The following is a 26,624-nucleotide window of genomic DNA, read 5'->3' on the forward strand; positions in this document are numbered from 1 at the left end:
TCTCACTTTAATTTTTTTGATATATATATATATATATATATATATATATATATATAAAAATTAAGGACTGAAATTTGGCCCAGACATGTAGAAATTCACTCATGAATCAACATTTGGCCCAGTATCATGAAGGAATGGTGCAAAGTTGCTAGTGTCACAATCAGAAATTATGGAAATATTAAATTAAACCTAGAAAACAGGATAATATTGAAAGAAATCCTAAAAAAAAAAAGAAACAAAATAGAAACCTTTACATTCCAAATTGCCAGCAATAATCTTAAAAAGCACATTCATGTTAGTAGATGCTTTGGAATGACTTTAGTTTTGCAGAATGCTTATTTTGTTTCCATTGTATACATTTAATTGCTTATTTTTTTAAATCCGCTTGGAAATAATCACCATGTACTTATATTTTGAAATAATAAATAAGACAGACATTTCTGATTAGTCCTTAATATAAAAAGGCAGTAAGCTCACAGATGGACTATGAATTCCAAAATCAAATGGCATTTAACACCACTTAAAAGGTAGGCATAAGTTAAATGTTCTTTTTTTTACGAATGTGATGTTACGTTTTTGGTGTTTTACCCTTTGGAATACAAATAATGAGCCCTGAAACCCAGAAATACAAAGACGCACCTCACAGTGAGGTGCTAGAACAGAATAAACACTTGTGATCAGTGAAACATGATAAGACAACAACAGAAACTTCATAACCTCAAGTGCAGAAGTCAATACATCTGGTTTGGTTTCATATGAACACTATATTCACCCAAACACAGAGACAGACAGAGAGACACGCGCACACACACACACACACACACACACGGAGCAGAGTGAATATTTACATCATTAATTGACTTATCACATAAGATTCAAAAAAAGGAAAACAAATGAAAGTGGGATGCATAGCATGGCATAAAATAATCAAGAATTATAATTTCTCTCTTGTTCCTGTCTTCCCATCTGTTTTCAAGCTCTTTTGAAGTGCAGGTGTGTTTCTGTGGTTTTATTCGTCTACAAGTGCCAAAAGCACGATAGCATCGTCTCCTTTTAAAGGCAGAGAAATCCAATGCTAGAGGTTTCCCTCCTTGGGAGAGTGTGACAGTTTGTCAGGAAGATATTTGTCTAGTCCTCGAGGCTCGAAGAGAAAGAGTTTCCCTTCTGTTTTCTTCCCTTGATTGTTTGCAGACTGATGCATCGGTCATACTTTCAGATTCTCTCTCTCTCCAATCCACGGTGTACTGTCAGTGGCAGTGTCTCGGTTTGTATGGAGGGAGAGCGCTGTGCCTCAGCCTGCGTCTAGGGGGCGCACTGCACCCGGAAGACCCTCACTGAGCATGCTCAGAAAAGGGCTTTGGATCCTTGGTTCTCAAACTCTGACCAGGCATCGCTCAGCTCCATGAAGATCATTTTAGCGTACTGCTCATATGGCTGACCTGTAGCCTGGGAGAGAAAAGAAAATTGATTTTCCACTGTCCATGGGCACAAGGACAAGAGTTATAGCTGGGCACGCATGGAATTTGCATTAGCAGAACTATGCAGACAAGTCAGCAGATGCACATGCCCAAAATTCCCAAATGAATCGATATTGAATTGGAAACAAATTAAATTGAAAAACTTAAAAATACCCAATACCCAGACCTACAAATATGAGTTGATTTAATTTGATTGCTAACAGCCTACAGCATCTCAATATTCAGACTGAATTCATAGATTAAATTGAAGTATTTGAAATAAAAAGATGAGCAAGGGCGTAGGCTTGGTTTGAAAATTGGTAGGGACATATTGCAAGGAGGGCATTATTCAAAATGCTGATATTAAGGGCTCTATTTTCGTTAGTGCACAAAGTTTAGCACTTCAACCACGCGCAACGTTTTCCGATTTTCTTGAGTGCCAATTCTAAATCGCAATTTCCATGCCAGCGCAAAGCGCAAGTGGCCGTGTGGGACTGTTTGCATTATTTTGGGTATAACGTATGTGAATTAAGTGGTGCAAAACGCAATTTGCTAATTTCCTGATACATAGGTCATTGCGCTAAGACGTTTGAAAAGCATGTTTCAACTCAGTTCCTGCATTTGGATATTCAATGAAGTTAATTCAATGAAAACATCAAATTATGTCCCTGACAATCACTGTTGTAGCCATCTTCTATGAAATAAAAATGTAAGAGATTTGTGTTAACTATAGGTCATGGGTTATTTTTCAATTATTATGTTTAAATTTACAATAGTTTTTATAATCTAATTTGTATTGGTATTTTTCCACCTGTTGTCGAACAGTGATTTCTAAGTCATGGCAAAACTGGCCGGTGGAAGAAGTTGGAGTAAAATGTTTTTGAATTGGTATGATTTTTTGACAACTTTTCGTTTAGTTTACAGTGTAATTTGAATTTAGAAATATTTTTGGTATCATTTTTTCAATAAATTAATTTAACTTTTCAAAATCAAAATCGACTGGTAGAAGTGAAGTACGTGCCGATGCAAGCACTGTTAATACTAGCCATGATTTATGTGTCAGTAGATGAAAATGATCAATAACACTTACATGTAATTTAACGGAACGTACATCCAAATCTTGACGAGAAACACATTTTCCATGCTTATAAAAGGAGCATGTCACGGTCATAGAAATATGCCTGACAATCATCAAGAGCACAGTTAAAGCACAAAAGAACGTTTATTCTTATAATTCATTGCATACAGTCCATTTACACTACCAATGTGCTGTCTTGGTTTACATCATGCTTGAGGGAATTAACTATATATAGGAGACAGACGGTAGAATAACCGGAGAAAACCTCCAAATTAAATTGCACTTGATGCAGCGGATTTATAGTGTTGCGCGAGCGATTTCGCCAAACCCATTTGCGGCTAGACTTATCACATGATTGCACGAAAATACCCTAACTTTATGGCCATACCCACTGACTTTGCACTTATGACTAATGGAATAGAGCTGCGCTTAATACTAGCGCTCTTAAAATAGAGCCCTAAGACTGTGAGAATGTATAATGTCTATAGGCACAATATTTCCTCATATAACAGGTGTAATTTATATTAAATAAATTACAATTTATAATATTTGTATTAAATATTAGCATTTTTTTTACAGCACTGTTTTAAATCACTGAGGTCTAATTTTATTTCCTGTATTTTATTTATTTTATCCTATTGATCCCAATGCTTTTATCCGAAGTGAAAAATAAAACATTATTGGCTAAATGTATGTCATACAGTGCTGTGAAAAAGTAATTGCCCCATCTGTTTTTGTGTATCTCTCAAACAATATTTTCAAAAATTCAAAACAAAATACAGTTTTTAAATGACAATGTTATTTAATGAAGCAAAAAAGTTATCCAATACCAACTGAGCCTGTTTGAAAAAGTATTTGCCCCTTAGTTAATAAATCTCCAAATCTATGAAACATAATAGGGTTCAGCTGGACTAGCCACACCCAGGCCTGATTACGATCAGCCCTAGTCAATCAAATCAACACTTTAATAGAACTTTTTCAGCAGCATGAATTTGGCTAACAGGTCTCACCCAGTAGCACACTATGCCAAGGTTGAAAGAAATTCCAGTAATTATGAGGAAAAGGAGATTGAAATAAATCAGTCTGGGAAGGGTTAAAAAGGCTCTGGGACTCCAAAGTACCACAGTGAGAACTATTATGTCCAAATGAAGAAAATTTGGCACAATAGTGAACCTTCACAGAAGTGTCCAACCTTCCAAAATTCCTCCAAGAGCACAGTGATGACTCATCCAGGATAACACAAAAAAGCCTAGGACAACATCCAAGGAACTGCAGGCCACTCTTGAATCAATAAAAGGTCACTGTTCATGACTCCACTATCAGAAAGACACTGGCCAAAAATACCATCCATGGTAAAGTGGTGAGGCATAAACCAAAAAATAAGAACATTAATCCTTGTCTGAAGTTTACCAAAACACACCTTGATGATCCTCAAACCTTTTGGGAAAATGATCTGTGGACTGATGAGTCAAAAGTGTAACTGTTTGGAAGACAGGGGTCCCATTACATCTGGAATAAATCAAACACAGAATTCCATAAAAAGATCATCATATCTATGGTCGTATCTATGGTGCCAGAATCTACATCAGGTACCCAGGAGGTAGAGCGCATCTCCCTCGCCACTGGCCTCTACTCCACCAACTTCAAGGCTGAAGCAGTAGTGCTTAAGACAGGTGCAGACCACATCGAGCACAGTCCATTCTCCTTTAACAAAATTGTGTTCTTCAGCGACGCAAAGTCAGTCCTACAGGCCTTAGATACTGCCAGAGACAAAGAAGTGAATGACCTGTCGTCTGCCTTGACCACCCTGTGCAGAGCCCATACAGTCGTGCTACAATGGGTTCCCGCTCATTGTAACATACTAGGCAACGAAGCCGAAGACACTCTGGCAAAGGAAGGCACTACAAGGGAACAGAGTGACAGGTCAACCACCTACAAAGAAGCCAAGACCATTATCAAGGCAAAGCAACACAACAGGTGGCTGCAGCAGAACCCACAATATAACCGAAATTACCCATACCACCTGCTCTCAAGGGCAGAGTAAAATCACATATTCAGGCTGAGGACAGGCCACAACCGAATGAACAACCACCTATTCACCAAGTTCAGAATTGGCCATTCATACCAGTGTCCCTGTCAGACAGGCAGCATGAAAACAGAGCACCTACTGCAGTCCTGCCCACTACATGATGGCCTCAGATGCCAGATCTGGGCGGAGGAGACCACGGTGCAAAGAAAGCTCTTTGGCAGTCTGGAGGACCTGCAGTGCACGGCAACCTTTGCGCAGAGACAAGAAGAAGAAAGAAGAATATCTATGGTCAAGCATGGTGGTGGTAGTGTGATGGTTTGGGGATGCTTTGCTGCTTCAGGGCCAGGGTGACTTGGAATAATTGTGGGAAACATGAATTCTGCTCTCTACCAGAAAATCCTAAAGGAGAATGTCCGGTCATCAGTCCATGAGTTGAAGCTCAAGCGGAACTGGATTATGCAGCAAGACAATGATCCAAAGAATAGGAGTAAGTCCACCTCTGAATGGCTCAAAAGAAGCTAAATTAAAGTTTGAGTGGCCTAGTCAAATTCCTGACTTGAACCCGACTGAGATGCTGTGGCAGGACCTTAAACGGGCAGTACATGCTCTCAAAACCTCCAATGTGGCTGAACTAAAGCAGCTCTGCAAAGAGTGGGCCAAAATTCCACCACAGCGTTGTGAAAGACTGATCTCCAGTTTTCGTAAGTGTTTGGTTGCGGTTGTTGAACCAAAATAAATAAATACATTTAAAATGCCCCTGGAAATCAATTCAGAAAAGTTCATTTGTGACACTAGGCAGAGGTTTCGGTGAATGGCAGCTTAAATTTGGGTTCATTTAAACTGGGTTTGAGCATTTTTTTCAACACATCACATACCTTGTCTGGGTGCACAACAAGCACGGCTTTCCTGTAGACCCTCTTTACCTGGTCAGGTGTGACCAGATCAGCCATATTGATGGGTTTCCAGCGCGTCTCTCCCTCCCACAGGACCGTGTGGAGTGTGGAGAGCAACGCTCTGATGTTCCGCTCTTTACCCTCGATCCAATCTAAGATCTGACAAACAAACATTACCTTCATCATCATCATCATCAGCACATGTCCTTGAGAAACCAAAAGACAAAACTTTTAGATTTCAAGTCGAGTTCCTAGTTTAGCTTAAAGTCCTGACGACCAATCATCGCATCTGAAATGTTGCTCTGGTCATCCTGAAATAACGGTTTCTAGAAAATCCAAAGCCTGCAAAGAGTTTGCAGAGCATACAAACTGAAAAATTTAGTTGCACAGTGAAGTAATTAGGATGGAGTAATGCACACACACACACAGTGGTCCCAGAGCTGTGTGAGACGTTCTGTTGCTCCCAGACATTAAACCAGTTCTTAAACTCGTTTTGTCAGAGTGCTTTAAACCCTGAGTATTTTATTAATAAATGAGTCACATTGGCTACAATTCCTCCGGAAGTGATGATTTTGTTATTTTGAGCACATGGGATGAAAACACGGCTTTATTTGCACATTGTTTGTGCAATATTATGGTGTTTCGCATAAATTCAATTGGCATCTTGGATGGAAACTTTATGAATGACTTTGTTAGTACTACATAACCAGCTGTGTTTTTAGTCTGACTGTGTCTCTAGTTTGTGGCCAACCCAGCAAACAACTTTCAGAATCAAAGGTTGCCAGGTCACTAGATGTTTTGGGGCAACACCCTCAATGTTTCATGAAGCTGCCTGTACCTGTATTTTGAGAGGGTCCATGTCTCTTGACATCTCCTGCTTCCTCATCTCAGCAATGGTTCTGGGCATCTTCTTATCGAGTTTTGTGCCAAAGCCTTGTGTGGAGAGGAGATCCTCAAAGTCATCCTTCTTCACTTTAGGCTTTTGACCTAAGACAGAGAACAGGGACTAAAAATGGTTCAAGGAACGAAAACGAACAAAAGATGGGAACGAAGTCCCTTTGAATTGTTCCGGAGTGAAACTTTTGTTTTTAAAGGCTGGTAACAGGTTAATATGCTGTTAATTTAGTTCGGATAATATTATCATGAAAACAAACATCAAAGGGTTTAATTACAGTACATTTTCAGTATTACACCACTTCCTGTTGCCTGAAAAAATGATAAGCAAGTGCTTTGATTCTGAAGGAAACCGCAGCATCACACATTTCTTTGCCTAATTGCATGCTGTGGCTGAAGCCTTTTATGTATATACTGCAGTTGTCTAAAAGCTCTTTAACATGACAATTACTACATATACATGCATGGTTAATCCAGATACAAGGACAAATATTAGATATAAAATGTGCATTTCTTAGCTGTTTCTAAGTCTTCACAAAATTATTGTTAGATATTTTCAGACCCAGATGCTGCTGCTTTTTTGCATTTTCTGCACTGATTTTGAAGGCAAATCTGCAGAAGGGATTTTAACATGGTAAAATGTGTTTCTAGGAGTTGATAGTACCAGGGACTAGAAAAGTTTCAAGGAACGGAAACTGAAAACGAACAAAATGTTTTAACAGAATGTAACCGAAAACTGGAACAAAAGTGATTTTCAATTGTTCCAGAGTGAAAACTTTATTTGTAAATGCTGGTAACCGGTTATAACCTGATCATTTTGTTCCGATCATTTTTTCATTAAACTAAAGGACAAAGGGTTTATCACAGTAAATGTTTGGAACTACACCACTTCATGTCACCCGAAATAAATGAAACATGTGCTTTGATCCTGAAGGTAACTGCTGCATCACACATTTCTTTGCCTAATTGCCCGTTGTGGATGTTGCATTCTGTAGAATTATGTATAAATACTACATATACACTCACCTAAAGGATTATTAGGAACACCTGTTCAATTTCTCATTAATGCAATTATCTAATCAACCAATCACATGGCAGTTGCTTCAATGCATTTAGGGGTGTGGTCCTGGTCAAGACAATCTCCTGAACTCCAAACTGAATGTCAGAATGGGAAAGAAAGGTGATTTAAGCAATTTTGAGCATGGCATGGTTGTTGGTGCCAGACGGGCCGGTCTGAGTATTTCACAATCTGCTCAGTTACTGGGATTTTCACGCACAACCATTTCTAGGGTTTACAAAGAATGGTGTGAAAAGGGAAAAACATCCAGTATGCAGCAGTCCTGTGGGCTGAAAATGCCTTCTTGATGCTAGAGGTCAGAGGAGAATGGGCCGACTGATTCAAGCTGATAGAAGAGCAACTTTGCCTGAAATAACCACTCGCTACAACCGAGGTATGCAGCAAAGCATTTGTGAAGCCACAACACGCACAACCTTGAGGCGGATGGGCTACAACAGCAGAAGACCCCACCGGTACCACTCATCTCCACTACAAATAGGAAAAAGAGGCTACAATTTGCAAGAGCTCACCAAAATTGGACAGTTGTAGACTGGAAAAATGTTGCCTGGTCTGATGAGTCTCGATTTCTGTTGAGACATTCAGATGGTAGAGTCAGAATTTGGTGTAAACAGAATGAGAACATGGATCCATCATGCCTTGTTACCACTGTGCAGGCTGGTGGTGGTGGTGTAATGGTGTGGGGGATGTTTTCTTGGCACACTTTAGACCCCTTAGTGCCAATTGGGCATCGTTTAAATGCCACGGCCTACCTGAGCATTGTTTCTGACCATGTCCATCCCTTTATGGCCACCATGTACCCATCCTCTGATGGCTACTTCCAGCAGGATAATGCACCATGTCACAAAGCTTGAATCATTTCAAATTGGTTTCTTGAACATGACAATGAGTTCACTGTACTAAAATGGCCCCCACAGTGACCAGATCTCAACCCAATAGAGCATCTTTGGGATGTGATGGAACGGGAGCTTCGTGCCTTGGATGTGCATCCCACAAATCTCCATCAACTGCAAGATGCTATCCTATCAATATGGGCCAACATTTCTAAAGAATGCTTTCAGCACCTTGTTGAATCAGTGCCACATAGAATTAAGGCAGTTCTGAAGGCGAAAGGGGGTCAAACACAGTATTAGTATGGTGTTCCTAATATTCCTTTAGGTGAGTGTACATACACAGTTAATCCAGATACAAGAATACAATTATTAAAAATTTAATTTCTCTGTCTTTGGCCATGGTTCTCAGCAGGAAACCGATGGAGTGCGTATTCCGGGTAGGGATAGAGGTATTGCTCCAAGTGAAGGAGTTCAAGTACCTCGGGGTCTTGTTCACGAGTGAGGGGACAATGGAGCGGGAGGTTGGCCGGAGAATCGGGGGCGGTATTGCACTCGCTCTATCGCACCGTTGTCACGAAAAGAGAGCTGAGCCGGAAGGCAAAGCTCTCGATCTACCGGTCAATTTTTGTTCCTCCCCTCACCTACGGTCATGAAGGCTGGGTCATGAGCGAAAGAACTAGGTCGCGAGTACAAGCGCCCGAAATGGGCTTCCTCAGGAGGGTGGCGGGCTTCTCCCTTAGAGATAGGGTGAGGAGCTCAGTCATCCTTGAGGAGCTTGGAGTAGAGCCGCTGCTCCTTTGCGTCGAAAGGAGTCAGTTGAGGTGGTTTGGGCATCTGGTAAGGATGCCCCCTGGCCGCCTCCCTAGGGAAGTGTTTCAGGCACGTTCAGCTGGGAGGACAGCTCGGGGAAGACCCAGGACTAGGTGGAGAGATCACCACACTGGCCTGGGAACGCCTCAGGGTCCCCCAGTCAGAGCTGGTTAATGTGGCTCGGGATAGGGAATTTGGGGCCCCCTGCTGGAGCTGCTGCCCCCGCAACCCGACTTCGGTTAAGCGGTGTAAGATTGATGGATGGATGGATGGATTGGACGTTTCCAAGTCTTCATTGAATTATTGTTAGATATGATGCATTAATACAGAGTTGATACTGCCAGGTTTTGACTCAGAAGCAGATCTGTAAAAAAATTATAATTAACTGTTAATTAACTGCTTGTTATGATTTCTATGCTGATAAATCCACCACACCAGAAAAAAAAAAATTATTGCTTGTTTTAGTTTATTATGGTGAGGCAAGTGGCTTATTTTGGGCTTGTTTTTCCAGACCAGGTTGCTTGTTTTCTCTTGAAAGATCTGGCAACACTGCAATTGGTTTTTCATCTGCTCATTAGTGCAGAGTGCTGTAATTTTTTAAAATAACGTTATTAACCTTTCTTTTATTTTGTTCTAACCGGTAATGTTTTGCAAAGAAGGCTGCAGAACTTCACAACCGGAACGAAAAAATACAGTTTTTGCTCAGAACGAACCAAATTAAAAACATAACTTTTTTAGTCCCTAGAGTACTATACTCTTATTGGTAGCTGAAAGCTTCATGAAAATAGCCAAAATATTTAACAAACATGCAAGGGGTGGAGAATGTGTAGAATCTGGTCTTGGATATGATGCATTTACACAGATTTGATGCTTCCGAATTCTGACTGAGAAGCAGATTTGTAATTCAAATTAAATGATCCATAAAGTTATTTTTATTTATGCCTTACCTTGTGATAATGTTTGGTTTCATATGGCTTATTGCGGCTGAAGAGTGAAGAGTAATTTGTGTGTGCTCCCTTGTTTTACTCCAGTTTTGGTTATTAACACTTTATAAAGTCGATTCAGGAGTTTATTAGCTCCAGAAGAACATTGTCTGTGCATGCGCTCTCTGTGGGTACTCCTAGGCTTAAAAAAATAAATATAATTCTGCCCACATAAGGTGATGTTTAACCCCTTATACTATATTACTGTATTATACATTTATTTATACATTTATTTTACAAGTCCAGATGCATATTTGAACAAGATATGCCGATTAATCGAATTAATCACAATTAACCGCATGTATAAATATTTACTGAGAAAGGCCCACAAATAACAATTAAATCAATATAATACGAAATATATAATTATATTTCAATAACTATAAATTATAAAATAATAATTCAGATTATTAAAATGCATTACATTATTTTGGCAGACGAGCAAAGCATTGATAAGACAAATAGTGGCTTTAGAATACAATATACTGTATTGTTTTTTTCCATATTACTGAACACAGGCCAATCATTGGCATAAAGTCCACAGTAATCTAGTTTACAATTGAATTAGTCAATCTGTCCAAGATATGGCAGGGCCATAGCAAGGCAGTCTGGGCCCCTTTCCTATTAAAAATATACAGTTTAGAATTTGTTGTGGGGCCCCTAGAATCATTACCATCTTTCGCAATATCAACAGCATTTTTAGGTCGCTGTGTCAAGTTATACATTATATCCAGTTACCATTTAGAATGGGGGTTGTTGAACGACAGAACCAGAATGAATATTGTGAAAAACATTTAGTTTTTAGTCTCTATACAGTACCATTAGATTTTTACAATTTCTGAAGAAATTATGAGTGGTCCTCCTTACTATTCTAGGGTGTTATGAGTGGTTGTAAGGGCATTGCTATGCGGTTGCTAATGTGTTCAGGGTGGTTGCTAGGTGGTTACTTACTGGTCCAAGTTGCAAGTCTCTATGATATTCTGGTCTATGGATTGATTTACCCGTTTATCGCCCACAAGGCCAAATCTGTACATTTGACTGCTTAGAAAAGTAATAGCATAACTCTCCTCAACAAGTGGCACAATTTGAGGTTATTATTCAAGTCTGTAGTACAAATAATGCAGGTTGACAAACACAGAAGGGTTAGGAGCTTGTTTCAATGTATGAGCAATAGTAATAGTGATGCTTGCCTTAGCAAACACCAATAACTACTGTTTGCTTCACTGCATTAAGAGGGTTTCAGGAAGCCTTACCAAAGCTGGGCCCCCTTATACCCCTCTCTTCCCGTCCACCAATCACACTGAAGCTGGGCTTATAGTTTGCTTTGGCTGGTTGGCTGGCGGGTTTAGAAGGCTGGGTTTGTGGTTTGGGAGCAGAGTTTGGAGGCATCCAGGGTTTGCTGGGGCCAGAGGAGGGCCGAGGAGACTTAGGGCAACCTGCAGAGGGTGCCATTTTAAAACCAAAGCCAGAGAAACTAGCATAGGACGAGCCTACACACAAACAATAGTAATAATCCTTGTACTATTGCAATACTAATAAAAGATTTCCACACAAACATATACACTCTCTTTACCAGGTAGTGTGGATCCCAGGTTGCCGAGGTCTGCGAATGGGTCAAAACTTTGCGATTTTGCCTTGGTGAAAGACGACACCCCTGAGGCTGAACAGTAAAACAAACAAAAAGTAAATGAGTCATAAATGTTTTAATATATACTTTTAGAAGGCTGTTATAACTGGTTTACTGAGTAGCAATTTGCAGGTTGAAGGAACAGTTTAAAAATTATTAAGAGTTAATTAAGTATTATTAAAAACTGCATTTGAAATTCAAAAAAGGAATTTGACATAATTACCCAATTAATTAATGGAGGGCTCAGAGCAAAATTGCACCAAAAATTTAAATGGGGTAATATTTTGGATCCATTTTCTGGGAAATATATAAAGGGATAGTTCACCCAAAAATGAAACTTCTCTCATCATTTACTCACCCTTAGACCATCCCAGATGTGTATGACTTTCTGTCTTCTGCTGAACACAAACAAAGATTTTTAGAAGAATATCTCTGCTCTGTAGGTCCATACAATGCAAGTGAAAGGGGGCCAGAGCTTTGAAGCAACAAAAAACACAAAGGCAGCATAAAAGTAATCCATACCACTCTAGTGGATTAATCAATGTCTTCTGAAGTGATATAATAGGTGTGGGTGAGAAACAGATCAATATTTATGTCCTTTTTAAATGTCCACTTTCACATTCTTCGTTACTTATAATTTGTTTTTAGTGATTTGGACATGGGCGAGAATGCATAATAAAAAAAATATTACTTTTATGCTGATTTTATGTGCTTTTTGGAGCTTCAAAGTTCTAGCCACCATTCATGTACATTGTATGGACCTATAGAGCAGAGATATTCTTCTAAAAATCTTTGCATGTGTTCAGCAGAAGACAGAAAGTCATCCACATCTGAGATAGCCTTGAGTAAATGATGAGAGAATTTTCCTTTTTGGATGAACTATTCCTTTAAGACGGCTGATTAATAAGGAAATCTTATTAATTGAATGGATAGTACATTTTGGAATTGTTTGATTAAAATTTCCTGCACTCTGCCGCTGAATGTACAGTGCCACGGCAAAATAAATTGTTTACCAGAGTTGTGAATTTGCAGTCTGAATTAAATGTGATGAGATAATAAAAGACTGTGGACAGTTACAGATAAACATTCACAATGAGAGAAAGAGTTTTTTGTAATAAATAGTAATTAAATGAACAAAAAGGAAGCCTTGAAATTTATTAAAAAATAGTATTTTGTTTTGTATTGGGGCATATTTTTTTAGTAAGTAAAATTCTGTAGGAAACACAAATTTGACTTATCTTTTTATACCAAAAAAAAAAAAAAAAAACACCATTTGTGAATTCCCACAGAAAGATTTTGATCAAAGTATCTGAATGATTAATTTATTGATTACCACTAATGGTAGGTTTGCTGACAGTGGCGGTAATGTTAGTAGTCGTGCTGCTTCCTCCTGTTGCCCAGCTGTCCCACCCACCCAACAGTTCGGGCTGACTCGCTGATGAAGTCATCTTAGGGGCCTCACCCACCAACTTATCTAGTAAAACATTGCAAACATTTTTAGACACACATAACTTATCTGGAAAACAATATAGAAGATTATGGAGCTAAATGAAATCAGCTCATATGATTTAAACATTGAAAAAAATCATACTATATTTTAAATGTGTCGACAATTAACTTAACAATAAACATTTGTCTGTGCTTCAATAACTTGTGTTGAATCCTAATACAGTGATTTTATCTAAGAGTTAATAAAGTACGGCACTATACTGCAGGGGTTTTCAAACTGAAATGATTTATTGTTAGAACAATAAAATACTGTATCTTCTGTAGCTCTTCTTTCATTTTTAAAGCATAATTCCAAAGCATAACAGTGATCTGTTGCTATCTGCAATTTTTGTTCTAAATCCTATTGGCCGAAAATGGGTGCATCCCTTGTTATCTGGAAAATATTTAGCCTACTTTGTAGTGCCATGATAGCACATCTATTTTTGAACCAATAATGGAGTAATGTTAAATGTTTAAACCTGAAAAGAAACATTTTGATTAAACGGAAAATGCAATACTGTCAAATTTTGTAAAAAGTATTTTTTTTAAACTATTTTACATGTATAAAAACCTTTTCCTTTCTCTGAAAATTTTCAAGGACACCCTAGACCCCCCTGCGTGCCCTCGATCCCAGTTTGAAAAGCCCTGCTCTAATGGTTCATGTGTATGTAAGTGAGAGCAGAACTCACTGAGGTTGAAGAGGCTGGTGTTAGAGGCAGGTGGAGGCGGAGCTTTGAACCCGCTACTGCCACCATCCGAGGCAAGCAGGTCACCGAACAGATCTGACCCTGAAGACATCGAGCCCACTCCAAACGGGTCAAAGAGGTCTAGAAAGCGAAAACAACGAAAGTAATTTTAACGCAAGCATAAAATGCTTAAAGATGTAAATCATTAACATATTTGGGTGAATTTCACAGAGAACATATTAAAGGTCCTATTTCACCCCAAAATCAAAGGAATTTTTTTGGAGTGAAAATAAAATGTAATCATATATTGCATTAAGTAAATTAAACCTATTTTTGCATCATTAAGACAACCCAACCCATTAAAATGTAACGCCCGTATTCTGTAACTCTAGATATTGATTTTGACTTTTTTATAATTCAATTATTTTGAGTGATGATTCTCAAAAAGTTGTCATTGCTGTAATACAATTACGATCGTCCCTTCCAAACACAAACATTAAAGGCAGTAAAAAACACACCTGTCCTAATGATTAACAATTCACAATTTAAATCACATATTTCCCATATTACAGTAATGTTATGGAGATTTTTTATTCAGTGCCTGCTTGCTTTTTTGGAAATAAATGTTGCATTCAAACTCCCATGCACCTTTATTGGCTGTTGATGCAGGTCCTGGTTGACTGTTGACGTTGGTGAAGAACAGACCTTCTGCCGTATCTTCTCCAAACAGGTCTTCTGTGCTAGCTGAATGTACAGTGCTGGGCGGGGGGGCGAACAAGTCATTCAGTAAATCGCTGTTACTGGCGGAACTTCTCAAACCCGACTCCACAGGTGTCCCGGCCAGAGGGCAGGGGTCAGAATTCAGCCCGAGCAGGTCCTCGGTGTCAGGCTGGGGGTCAGGTGGTGTAGTTGTAAAGTCCGCCTCGAATAGAGGTTCACTGGTGTCACGTGATAGAGTCCCATCAATGGGACCAGAGTAAGACATAGACTCCTCTTCCGACCTGTCACTTAAATTATCCTGGTCCTCAAACTGGCTGTCAGCGCAATCATACTGCTTCCTGTCATCTATAATTATACAACAAAAACAGTACTCCTTAAGTGCATAAAACAACTGTGGTAAAATATTGGGTTCAAACACACTTTCAATGTAATTCTACACATTCCCAGCACCTAATTTCATAATACAGCTACCAATAAGATTATAGTCATCACATGGTCTGTTCCAAAACCTAGTGAACTTCCATTAGAGGCTAGTATTTTAAGGCATCGTGGTCACGCTGCCTATGTAGGCAGGAAACAGTTTTGTAACGGACCCTCTATTTCGTTTAACACATTTGACCATTTGGTTTATTTCTAAAATCTTAATTCTCTCATCATGTACTCACCCTCATGTCATCCTAGATGTTTGGAGTTTCTTTTTTCTGCAGAACACAAATTATGATTTTTTTGAAGAATATATTAGCTCTGTTGGTCCATACATTCTGTTGGGAGCCAACATTTTGACGCTACAAAAATCACAAAGGCATTATAAACGTAATCCATATCTTCAGAAGTGATGATAGGTGTGGGTGAGAAAAAGATTAATATTAAAGTCTTTTTTTTATTTATTCTTCTCCCTGACCAGTAAGGGGCAATATGCATGAAGAATGTGAATCACCAAAAACACAAAAAGAATGTGAAAGTGGAGATTTACTGAGCAGGGAGGAGAATTTATAGTTAAAAAAAAATGCTTTATTTAAATATTGATCTGTTTCTCACCCACACCTATCATATCACTTCTGAAGATATTAATTAAAAGTCTTATGGATTACCTTTATGCTGACATATGTGATTTTTGGAGCGTCAAAATGTTGGCACCAGTTCATTTGTATTGTATGGACCAACAGAGCTAATATATTCTTCAAAAATATTTTATTTGAGTTCAGCAGATGAACAAAAGTCATACACATCTGGGATGGCATGAGGGTGAGTAAATGATGAGAGATTTTCATTTTTGGGTGAACTATCCCTTTAAATCCATTCTTAAGAGTTCTACCACCATTAGCACAGAAAATATGAAAAAAAGTACACCGATTCTGCGTACCTTCCCAGTCGAGTGTCTGAAAGAAGTTAGCATTAGTGTCGGTGCTTTGAGGAGAAGGGGACTCTGGCTCTGTCTGCGGCCCCTCTGGAGAGTGCTCTGGCTGGGGTGGATCAGAGGCGTAGCACGCTGTAGAACCAGGCTGACGTGGAAGCTCTGGTTTACCTGAACAACCAGAGTGTGTAAGAGATTAATATTTTATAAAGAACAAAACATTTAAAAGTTAGAAATCAGGAGGTAGAGTGCGACAAAGACAAAATATCAGATTAGAAGTCATGAGAAAAAAATATACCACTGCTCTATTAGTGCTAGACCGGTTGCTCACTGAAGCTAAACAGGGTTGAGTCTGACTAGTACCTGGATGGGAGACCTCCTGAGGAAAACTAAGGTTGCAGCTGGAAGAGGTGTTAGTGAAGCCAGCAGGGGGTCTGTGTGGGTCCTTATGCCCCAGTATAGTGACCGATGTTAAACTGAGGTCAGATGTTAAACTGAGGTTCTGACTCTCTGTGATCATTAAAAATCCCAGGCCACTTTTTGTAAAAGAGTAGGGGTTTTACCACAGTGTCCTGGCCAAATTCACCCCATTGGCCTTTCTCAATCATGGCCTCCTAATAATCTCTGTACATAAACTGTCTGTATCACTCCACTCTCTCATCTCCACCAACAGCTGGCGTGTGGTGAGTGTACTGGCGCATCATTCAGGTGGAAGCTGCACACTGGTGGTGGTCGAGGATAAACCACCTGTTCACTATGTAAAGGGCTTTGAGTGTAGTGTCAGAAAAGCATATTAAAGCATACTATAGAAGTGTTATGTTTATTTCCTACTGGGAGAATCTAATGAAAAAATGTCTGGGTCTTATTTAACCTCAAAATCAAAAAGAAAGATATAATTATTTATTCTTTACATAAAGTAAATGGATAATTAAATCTATATTTAGGATCAATAGGTTCCAGTGAAGCTTGGAGCGAGCCTCTATTAAAACCCTCAGTGAGTAGTTTAAAACCATATTAAATGGGGGGCATGGGTATCTCAGAGAGTATTGATGATGACTACCACCCCTGGAGTCGTGAGGTCAAATCAAGGGTGTGCTGTGAGACTCCAGCCAGGTCTCCTAAGCAACCAAATTGGCTCGGTTGCTAGGGAGGGTAGAGTCACATGGGTTAACCTCCTCGTGGTCGCTATAATGTGGTTCTCGCTCTCGGTGAGGTGCGTGGTGAGTTGTGCGTGGATGCCGTGGGAAATACTGTGGGACACCACACGTGCTACGTCTCAGTGGTAAAGCGCTCAACAAGCCACAGATTGACGGTCTCAGACAAGGAGGCAACTGAGATTCATCCTCCACCACCCGGATTGAGTCACTACGCCACCACGAGGACTTGGAGCATATTGGGAATTCCAAATTGGGGAGAAAAGGGGAGGAAAAAAACACATTAAACAGCCCGACATTCAAAACCAACTGTAGAACATGGTGGAGCCCTGCAGTAATAACAGGGTTTGTAAACCTTATGACAAATTAATTAATTTCCAGTAATTCAGACCACTGCATAAGGATAATTATTAGTTTTGAAATTGAACCCGGCCATGCTTTGACTGTATTCATGAGATTCACCCTTATAATGTAGCCGAAAAAAGTGTGTCTCATAAAATAATGAGACACCTGCATTGTTCAATAAGAACTCACCAAACTTTGTGAGGATCTCCTGCTGTTCATCGCGGCTGGAGAAAAGGATCTTGGGATTGAGTCCTTTAGTGGCAAATTTCTCCCAGGGCAGGGTCTTGTTGCTAGGGCGATCCTGAGGCTCCACCTCCACATTTAGATGCACCTGGAAGAGGTCAGGGTACTTCTCTTGGATGTCACAAGCATCAAGATCATACCTACAATACACAGACAGATACAGAGTCAACATTTCAATAATACTTCGAAATAGACCAAAAAAGTCGAAATCAGTGATATCAAGTGGATTTTAAAAGAGCAGATCTTAAGATCAGAGCAGATCAGAGTTCAAATCTTTATAAAACCAACATAATTTATCATGTCCTCTGAGCCAGTGATACTTACTTTGCAAATTTGACAGTGGAGGCATTTCTGGGCACAAACCCTGTATGGAACTGAATCTGAAACATCTTCATGGAGGCCATCTGCAAAAACCACAATGCATTTACAATTACAATTACATTGACTTGCACTACCGATAACTGTCAGTCATGGCTTCAAGCAGCAGTTCATGCAAAATTGTACATTTTGTCTTTAATCAGTCACCCTTAAGTTGCTCCAAACCAGTATTACTTTCTTCCATAGGACAGAAACATGAGCTCTCATGAGTTCTAGCAAAGATCTATTAAAATGTCCACATTGCTCTTTTTGGTACAATGAAATTGTAAATGGAAACTGGTGCTGTCGAGCGCCAAAAAAAGACAGAGACACCATATGATTCATTCACTCAAAGTCTTCTGAAGACACAAGATAGCGTAGGGCATCAACTTCCTAGGGGGGCACAATTTTACCCTAGGTGGGAACCAGAAAGTCCACCGGCTGCCCTTACTCGCTATACACTATACGTTATTGAAGGAACCGAAAGCAGTTGCGGAACACAGATGATCGCTTCACGCTCATATCACGTGAACATTATCACATTATATTTAGTATGGATAATGGGTGAATAGAGACTTCTCACCTCACTTGTGTTCTTCATTGTATTCAGACTTTTTTGCCTTTGAAACGCAAGTGCCAGCTTTACAGGTAACACACAGAGGTTGCGCTACAAGTATGTGGGGACTACATAAAGGGACTACAGATGAAAATTGGCCATCTTGGCTAAATCTGGCACATTTTACATTGATATTTACAGGTCTGAAAAAGAGGATGTATCATCACCCTATGTTATGTTATTTGTTTGCTTGTCATTGCATCACAAATGCCGTGAACTTGGCTGAACTCTGAAAAAAATCCAGAGTCCTAAATGCTCGAGTACGAGTCAAGTCAGTGTAAAAATGTCCTTTAAAATTGGACTCGTGACTCAGACTCGAGTCCGAACTCGAGTACCCCAACTCTACAGCCTAGAAAATTCTTTATACAACAAAACTAAGTGGAACAGAAAATAATAAAACTTCTAAAACAGAATAAGTGTCTTACCTTGGCCTGCAGGCGTCCACCCAGCGTGGAGCGGGCGTGATAAATTATGATTAAAACGTCTCCCTGTACGGTTATATTCAGAGGAATCTCTGCTCGCCCGTCCTCCATCTTAAAATCTCTGCAGAAATCAGAGAAGCAATGTCAGTCACCAATACAGACACTGGACACATACAACCAAATTTCCATCAGAATTTACATTTCATATGGTGGAATTGACATACTTCATTCTGTCGTACTCCTGTGAGGTGGTGGTGATGCGCTCTTCACCAACATAAACCTCACAGAACGGCCGGCAGACGTTGCGCAGCTTATTAAAGAGTGGCACAGGTGTCATCACGATGGAGTGGATGGTTATGGGTTTGCTGTGTGGGATTAAGGGCTCTTCTGCCATCATGTCACACATATATTCAATATACCTACAAAACACCAGTCATCAATTAATCACATATACACATGATTACATAATATACAGTTCTTACATACAGTACATTGAAACAATAAACATTTATAAAAATTCGACACTTCTATACAGAAGTTTACATACACCTTAGACATATACATTTAAACTCTGTTTTTCACAAGTATATATATATATATATATATATATATAAAGTGAAGTTTAATTTCCTCTGTAACACGTCTGCCATGGACATTCATATTCTCCCAGTTGAGCAGTTTACAACAAGTAACCATGCCCCAAATGCATGCGCTGAGCTACAAAGGAATGGGTGAAGCTGAGCGGGCCGCTCAAAATATAAACATCAGTGTTTTGATAGTGTCTAGGAGGCTCCGTGATTACACTTTTGGGGGTGGTAAACCCACAAATGGCTTACTTATAGTTGTCAATGAACAATAAACCTGGAAAATATAACATATTTTGACATCGAAAAAGTGACGCTTTATCTTTAAAAACAATTTGTCTTTGCAGTGTGTTCCTGCTCACTTTCATTGTCATGCTTTCCATCAATGAAAGTGAATGGTGATTGAGGCTAACATTTTGCTTAAAATCTGTTGTTGTGTTTTATGCAAGAAAGTCATTCATATGGGTTTGGAACGTCATGAGTGACTCATTTTTGGGGGAACTATCCCATTAATTCAAAGATAGTGAAATGTGTTTTTTTTTGGTTTACGAAGGAAGAGTGAGAAAAAGATACAATAAGTTGTTACCGTTTGTGTGATGGTGAGATACCAGGAGGGCATCTTTTCATACTGAACATATAAACTGCTGCCTCGGCTGTGGAGAACAGTCGACAGAAACAGAGGAACGAACAGACCATCACAGCCGATGCAGCCCGACCATCCTACACACAAAACAGCACATTATGAAAAGGATCGACTAAACTAACGATCGACTAACATGCAGAACCAGTAGATGCACTCAGACACTGACATTGTGTCATCCACATTTTGGTAGATGGGCTTTTGTGTTTGTGAGAAGGTGTTGTCACTCACCAGGCAATGTATGATGCAGATGTTCCTCTGGTCTTGCTTTAGCCACTGGTGCATGTTCTTACATATATTGTACAAGTTCCTCAGAGTGGGAGCTCGTCTGGGCTGCCAACCACACTCTGACACCTACACACAAAATCATTTCAGTCATTCAGATGATGAAAATATGGAGAATGTGTCTTTTTGTCCACTGGAAATGTTGCTATATTTTTACTGTTTACAGCATTTCGTGGGTTGAATGCAATAGAATTCTCCTTCAGAATTAAATTATTGTTTTTGTTCATATTAAAGATATAGTTCACCCAAAAATAGAAATTCTTCATTTACTCACCCTTATGCCTTTCCAGATGCCTTTGACTTTCTTCTGTTTACATAAAGCTTTTTAGAAGAATATCTCAGCTCTATAGGTCCGGTCAACGTCTCCAAGTCAAGAGGCTCCAAAAAGAACAAAGGCAGCATAAATGTAATCCATAGGACTTCAGGTGGTTAAATCCATGTTCCATGAGAAACAGACCAATACTAAAGTCAATTTTTACTATAAATTCACCTCCCTTCCCAGTAGGTGGCGATATGACCAAAGAATGCGAATCGCCAAAAACGAAAGTACACCTCTTAGGAGAGAAAAGTCCTTAGGAGGGCTGTTTGAAAGGGGAGATTTATTATAAATGTATGTTTCTCACCCATACCTATCATATTGCATCTGAAGAAATGGATTAAACCACTGGAGTCATATGGATTACTTTTATGCTGCCTTTGTGTGCTTTTTGGAACTTCAGTTTTGATCCTGTTGACTTGCATTGAATGGACCAACAGAGCTGAAATATTCTTCTAAATAATATTTATGTTCAGCAGAAGAAAGAAAGTCAATGACATCTGGGGTGAGTAAATGATGAGAGAATTTTCATTTTTGGATGAACTATTACTTTGAATCAAATATGGTGTCTATTCGAAGAGACTAAGATCTACTTAAGGTCTTTTTGAGATGTGAGGTAGCATGAAACACTAAGACATCAGCCCTCACCCTGTTGTGAAATCTGGCTGGTCTGTAGGAGCGTTTGGAGAGATTGTAAATGGCATAATGACCCGCATGACGAGAGTCCAGGAACAAGCGCACATCCTCAATGTTATTCTTGATTGCAGATTCCACCCCTTCAGCTGGAAATGACATGACTACAAACACACACGTACAAAAATAAAAATAATTTACCGGCATAAGTCACAAAATAGGAGTGTAAAAATCCATCAACACAATGATCTAAAAATATAATGTCTCAATTACAGAATTTAATAATCGATTAAAACTGATCTAATGATAATTACTGTATATTAAGCAATGCAATGTATTACAGTGTATTTATACAGTGAGGAAAATAAGTATTTGAACACCCTGCTATTTTGCAAGTTCTCCCACTTAGAAATCATGGAGGGGTCTGAAATTGTCATCGTAGGTGCATGTCCACTGTGAGAGACATAATCTAAAAAAAAAATCCAGAAATCACAATGTATGATTTTTTAACTATTTATTTGTATGATACAACTGCAAATAAATATTTGAACACCTGAGAAAATCAATGTTAATATTTGGTACAGTAGCCTTTGTTTGCAATTACAGAGGTCAAACGTTTCCTGTAGTTTTTCACCAGGTTTGCACACACTGCAGGAGGGATTTTGGCCCACTCCTCCACACAGATCTTCTCTAGATCAGTCAGGTTTCTGGGCTGTCGCTGAGAAACACGGAGTTTGAGCTCCTTCCAAAGATTCTCTATTGGGTTTAGGTCTGGAGACTGGCTAGGCCACGCCAGAACCTTGATATGCTTCTTACAGAGCCACTCCTTGGTTATCCTGGCTGTGTGCTTCGGGTCATTGTCATGTTGGAAGACCCAGCCTCGACCCATCTTCAATGCTCTAACTGAGGGAAGGAGGTTGTTCCCCAAAATCTCGCAATACATGGTCCCGGTCATCCTCTCCTTAATACAGTGCAGTCAGCCCTGTCCCATGTGCAGAAAAACACCCCCAAAGCATGATGCTACCACCCCCATGCTTCACAGTAGGGATGGTGTTCTTGGGATGGTACTCATCATTCTTCTTCCTCCAAACACGGTTAGTGGAATTATGACCAAAAAGTTCTATTTTGGTCTCATCTGACCACATGACTTTCTCCCATGACTCCTCTGGATCATCCAAATGGTCATTGGCAAACTTAAGACGGGCCTTGACATGTGCTGGTTTAAGCAGGGGAACCTTCCGTTCCATGCATGATTTCAAACCATGACGTCTTAGTGAATTACCAACAGTAACCTTGGAAACGGTGGTCCCAGCTCTTTTCAGGTCATTGACCAGCTCCTCCCGTGTAGTTCTGGGCTGATTTCTCACCTTTCTTAGGATCATTGAGACCCCACGAGGTGAGATCTTGCATGGAGCCCCAGTCCGAGGGAGATTGACAGTCATGTTTAGCTTCTTCCATTTTCTAATGATTGCTCCAACAGTGGACCTTTTTTCACCAAGCTGCTTGGCAATTTCCCCGTAGCCCTTTCCAGCCTTGTGGAGGTGTGCAATTTTGTCTCTAGTGTCTTTGGACAGCTCTTTGGTCTTGGCCATGTTAGTAGTTGGATTCTTACTGATTGTATGGGGTGGACAGGTGTCTTTTTGCATCTAACGACCTCAAACAGGTGCATCTAATTATAATAAATAAGGATAATAAATGGAGTGGAGGTGGACATTTTAAAGGCAGACTAACAGGTCTTTGAGGGTCAGAATTCTAGCTGATAGACAGGTGTTCAAATACTTATTTGCAGCTGTATCATACAAATAAATAGTAAAAAAATCATATATTGTGATTTCTGGATTTTTTTTTTTAGATTATGTCTCTCACAGTGGACATGCACCTACGATGACAATTTCAGACCCCTCCATGATTTCCAAGTGGGAGAACTTGCAAAATAGCAGGGTGTTCAAATACTTATTTTCCTCACTGTATTTCATGCAAAATGCAAGTCTTGACCCATTTTCAGTATATCAATTTCAATGCAGTATTCAAAACATGAGAGTTCAGAGCTCACACCTGCCAGTCTGGAAGTGATGTAGGACAGGTCCAGATCTCCTTTAGCATAACTGAGAAAAGACACATATTTAAATGTGCAAACTAGACAAAAGCAACACAAAAAACACAACATCTGTATAACAGGCCAACACCGTGTCCTGACCAGACGTGATGCGATAAGATTCCAGCGACAAGCAAATTGTCTGTCCGAAAGAGAGCACTCGGCACAACAATCAGTAGGTGTGACACCCCCGGCCAAAATGAAGTTGTTCTGAACTGGCAACTGAGACACACTGGCTTCAATTCAGATTAAAACAATTCGGATTAACAAGGAAAAGATTGCATCATATTTGGTTATGACACGGTGTAAACTTCGACAGAAGAAACACAACGATACTGTTTTATACAAACCTGAACAAGTCAACAAACTCTATACTACACAGATATCTGGGTAACAGGGCAAAAACTACATTTAAAGAGACAGTTCACCTAAACATTTCAAATCTGTCATAATTAAGTCACCTTTAGTCTGTTCCTCACACAAAGCTATGATGTGGCTTCCAAAGACTAATACATATTGCACACACGCGTTCCACAGGTGAAAGAAAGTCATAAAGATTTGGAACAACATGATAAGGGTGAGTAAATGACCAGAGAATTGTCAGGTCTGGATGAACTATCCATTTAAAGACAGACATGCAGGATTCACACAAATGAATTTATTAGGCAAGCATCTAATTCTAAGTTTAACTTCTAATTTCAACATAAACTATTGATCAGGGTAACGCGGTGTGTTGATGGTGGCAGGCTGCGGATATGGATCCACACAACATGAGAAAGCCATGAGGGTTGAATGAAGTTCACACAAAATCTTAACACACACACACACACACACACACACACACACACACACACACACACACACGTAATGAAGACACACTGGTGTGTTCCCATAGTTACCTGGAGCTGCAATGGGTTGGTGATTTAGGACCAAGACATGTGATTCAGGAACAAAATTAACAAATAAGACAATAAATAAAAATAAGAAATAAAACAATCTATGGGCCAACTTAGAGAAAAAAAAACATGACAGGCCAGTGGAGATGTAAGGGGAATAATTATAAAACATGATACCAAAACGCAAACATGTTATGGCAGGGGCTGTGGAAGGGAATTTCAGATCTTGTAGGTCAGGGTGTATCATAAACAGAATCATGATTGGTCAGTAATCTCTTTATAAACTCAATCACGTGAACTAGAGACAAATGAGGACATTCATTGCTTTAGGTGTCAAACTTATAGGCGTTTAACTATTAATAGGTGTGGGTGAGTTTTAACTTCCTGGCTAATGTCTTGAGATGTTGCTTCAATATATCCACATAATTTTCCTTGCACCAGTCCCTCCTGCAGCAAAGCACCCCCACAACATGAAGCTGCCAGCCCCATGCTTCAATGTTGGGATGGTGTTCTTCGGCTTGCAAGCCACACCCTTTTTCCTCAAAACATAACAATGGTCAATATGGCCAAACAATTACATTTTGGTTTCATCAAACCAGAGGTAATTTCTCCAAAATGTAAGAACTTTGTCTCCATGTGCACTTGCAAACTGTAGTCTGGCTTCTTTATGGTGGTTTTGGAGCAGTGGCTTCTTCCTTGCAGAGCAACCTTTCAGGTTATGTCAATATTGGACTTGTTTTACTGTGGATATAGATACTTGTCTACCGGTTTCCTTCAGCATCTTTACAAGATCCTTTGCTGTTGTTCTGGGATTGATCTGCACATTTCGCACCAAACTACATTAATATCTAGATGACAGAATGAGTCTCCTTCCTTAGTGGTATGATGGCTGCTTAGTCCCATGGTGTTTATACTTGCATACTATTGTTAAACAGATGAACATGGTATCTTCAGGAGTTTGGAAATTGCTCCCAAGGATGAACCAATCTTATGGAGCTCCACAATTATTTTTCTGAGGACATGCCAAAACTATTAGTTGCCTATATGAAATTTGTGGAGTGCTTAAAAAAATGAATTTTAATGACCTTAACCTAAGTGTATGTAAATTTGACGTTCAACTGTATATAACGCTTCTGAAGATATGAACTTAAACACTGGAGTCATGTGAATTACATTTATGTTTCCTTTATGTGATTTTTGGAGCTACAAATGTCTGATCACCATTCACTTGCATTGTATGGACCTACAGAGCTGACATATTCTTCTAAAAATGTGTGTTCTGCTGAAGAAAGAAAGTCATGCACATCTGGGATGCATGAGGGTGGGTAAATGAGAATTTTTTTATTTTTGGGTGAACTATCCCCTACAATCTAACAAATGGCTCAGCGGAAAATGATAAATCATGACAAGAACACAACTCAACCAGGCATTTTCGCTAGTTAAAATGAAAAGCTGCAGGGGTAAGAAGAGTGCATGTGTGTCTCACCTGGCCACGGACTGGATGACTTTTGAAGAGGTGTCTTTGATATTGGTGAGGAATCTTTCGGTTCCTCCTTTCAAAATGTCCAGGAGACCTCCACCCATGCCCTGGTCTGCATCATACACACCTAGTCACACATATCCAGACATCAGTGTTCTGCATGATGAGTGCCATAACAAGATAATTGTTTTAATGAATCGCATGGCTCTTTAGATGCATTTTTGTGGGTAATATGTATCAGATGGTCTTTGCAGTAATCGTGCTGTTTTTCTTCACAGAACTATTCAAAACCATGAGACTATTTAACAAACTAAAATTGAGACTGTAAGCGCAGAATCTGGGATTTTGTGCAGTTGTGTGAGTGGTATCATCACTTTTAGTCAAGAAAATCAGAGTAAACTCAGCAGATAGTGAACAGAGGGCAAATACTCTTACCTCAGGTTAAGAGAAACCCTTCCCCCGGGGGTAAATATGTGGGTAGGGGTGTGACCAGGGCATTGTGATGTTTGTGTATGGTTTTATAACAGCATGATGGTAGGTTGAGGGTTAAAGTACCACTACGCTAGGTATGTAATGCCTATTAGCTTATAGTTGGTTAATATTGTGTCTGTCCAGTAATGTTACCTTGTAC

At 39.5% G+C, this 26,624-nt stretch overlaps 1 protein-coding gene across 1 annotated transcript in view; it reads right to left on the bottom strand.

The window, feature by feature from the left end:
• Positions 1-61: 61 nt before the first annotated feature.
• Positions 62-26,624, bottom strand: part of LOC127643300 (cyclin-G-associated kinase-like) — a 48,506-nt gene continuing 21,943 nt past the window's right edge. The window contains exons 11-28 of the mRNA XM_052125980.1: positions 26,000-26,120; positions 23,578-23,627; positions 21,538-21,686; positions 20,520-20,642; positions 20,235-20,368; positions 19,289-19,483; positions 19,068-19,185; positions 17,994-18,073; positions 17,616-17,809; positions 15,937-16,098; positions 14,502-14,918; positions 13,857-13,994; positions 13,013-13,153; positions 11,626-11,712; positions 11,306-11,488; positions 6,296-6,444; positions 5,440-5,616; positions 62-1,446 (exon numbers count right to left, since the gene is read on the bottom strand). Of these exons, the coding sequence (XP_051981940.1) occupies positions 1,345-1,446; positions 5,440-5,616; positions 6,296-6,444; positions 11,306-11,488; positions 11,626-11,712; positions 13,013-13,153; positions 13,857-13,994; positions 14,502-14,918; positions 15,937-16,098; positions 17,616-17,809; positions 17,994-18,073; positions 19,068-19,185; positions 19,289-19,483; positions 20,235-20,368; positions 20,520-20,642; positions 21,538-21,686; positions 23,578-23,627; positions 26,000-26,120 (2,720 nt within the window). The 3' untranslated portion in view covers positions 62-1,344. The remainder of the gene's footprint in view (positions 1,447-5,439; positions 5,617-6,295; positions 6,445-11,305; positions 11,489-11,625; positions 11,713-13,012; positions 13,154-13,856; positions 13,995-14,501; positions 14,919-15,936; positions 16,099-17,615; positions 17,810-17,993; positions 18,074-19,067; positions 19,186-19,288; positions 19,484-20,234; positions 20,369-20,519; positions 20,643-21,537; positions 21,687-23,577; positions 23,628-25,999; positions 26,121-26,624) is intronic.

This window comes from Xyrauchen texanus, chromosome 4, assembly GCF_025860055.1.
Source record: "Xyrauchen texanus isolate HMW12.3.18 chromosome 4, RBS_HiC_50CHRs, whole genome shotgun sequence".
Taxonomy (NCBI): domain Eukaryota; kingdom Metazoa; phylum Chordata; class Actinopteri; order Cypriniformes; family Catostomidae; genus Xyrauchen; species Xyrauchen texanus.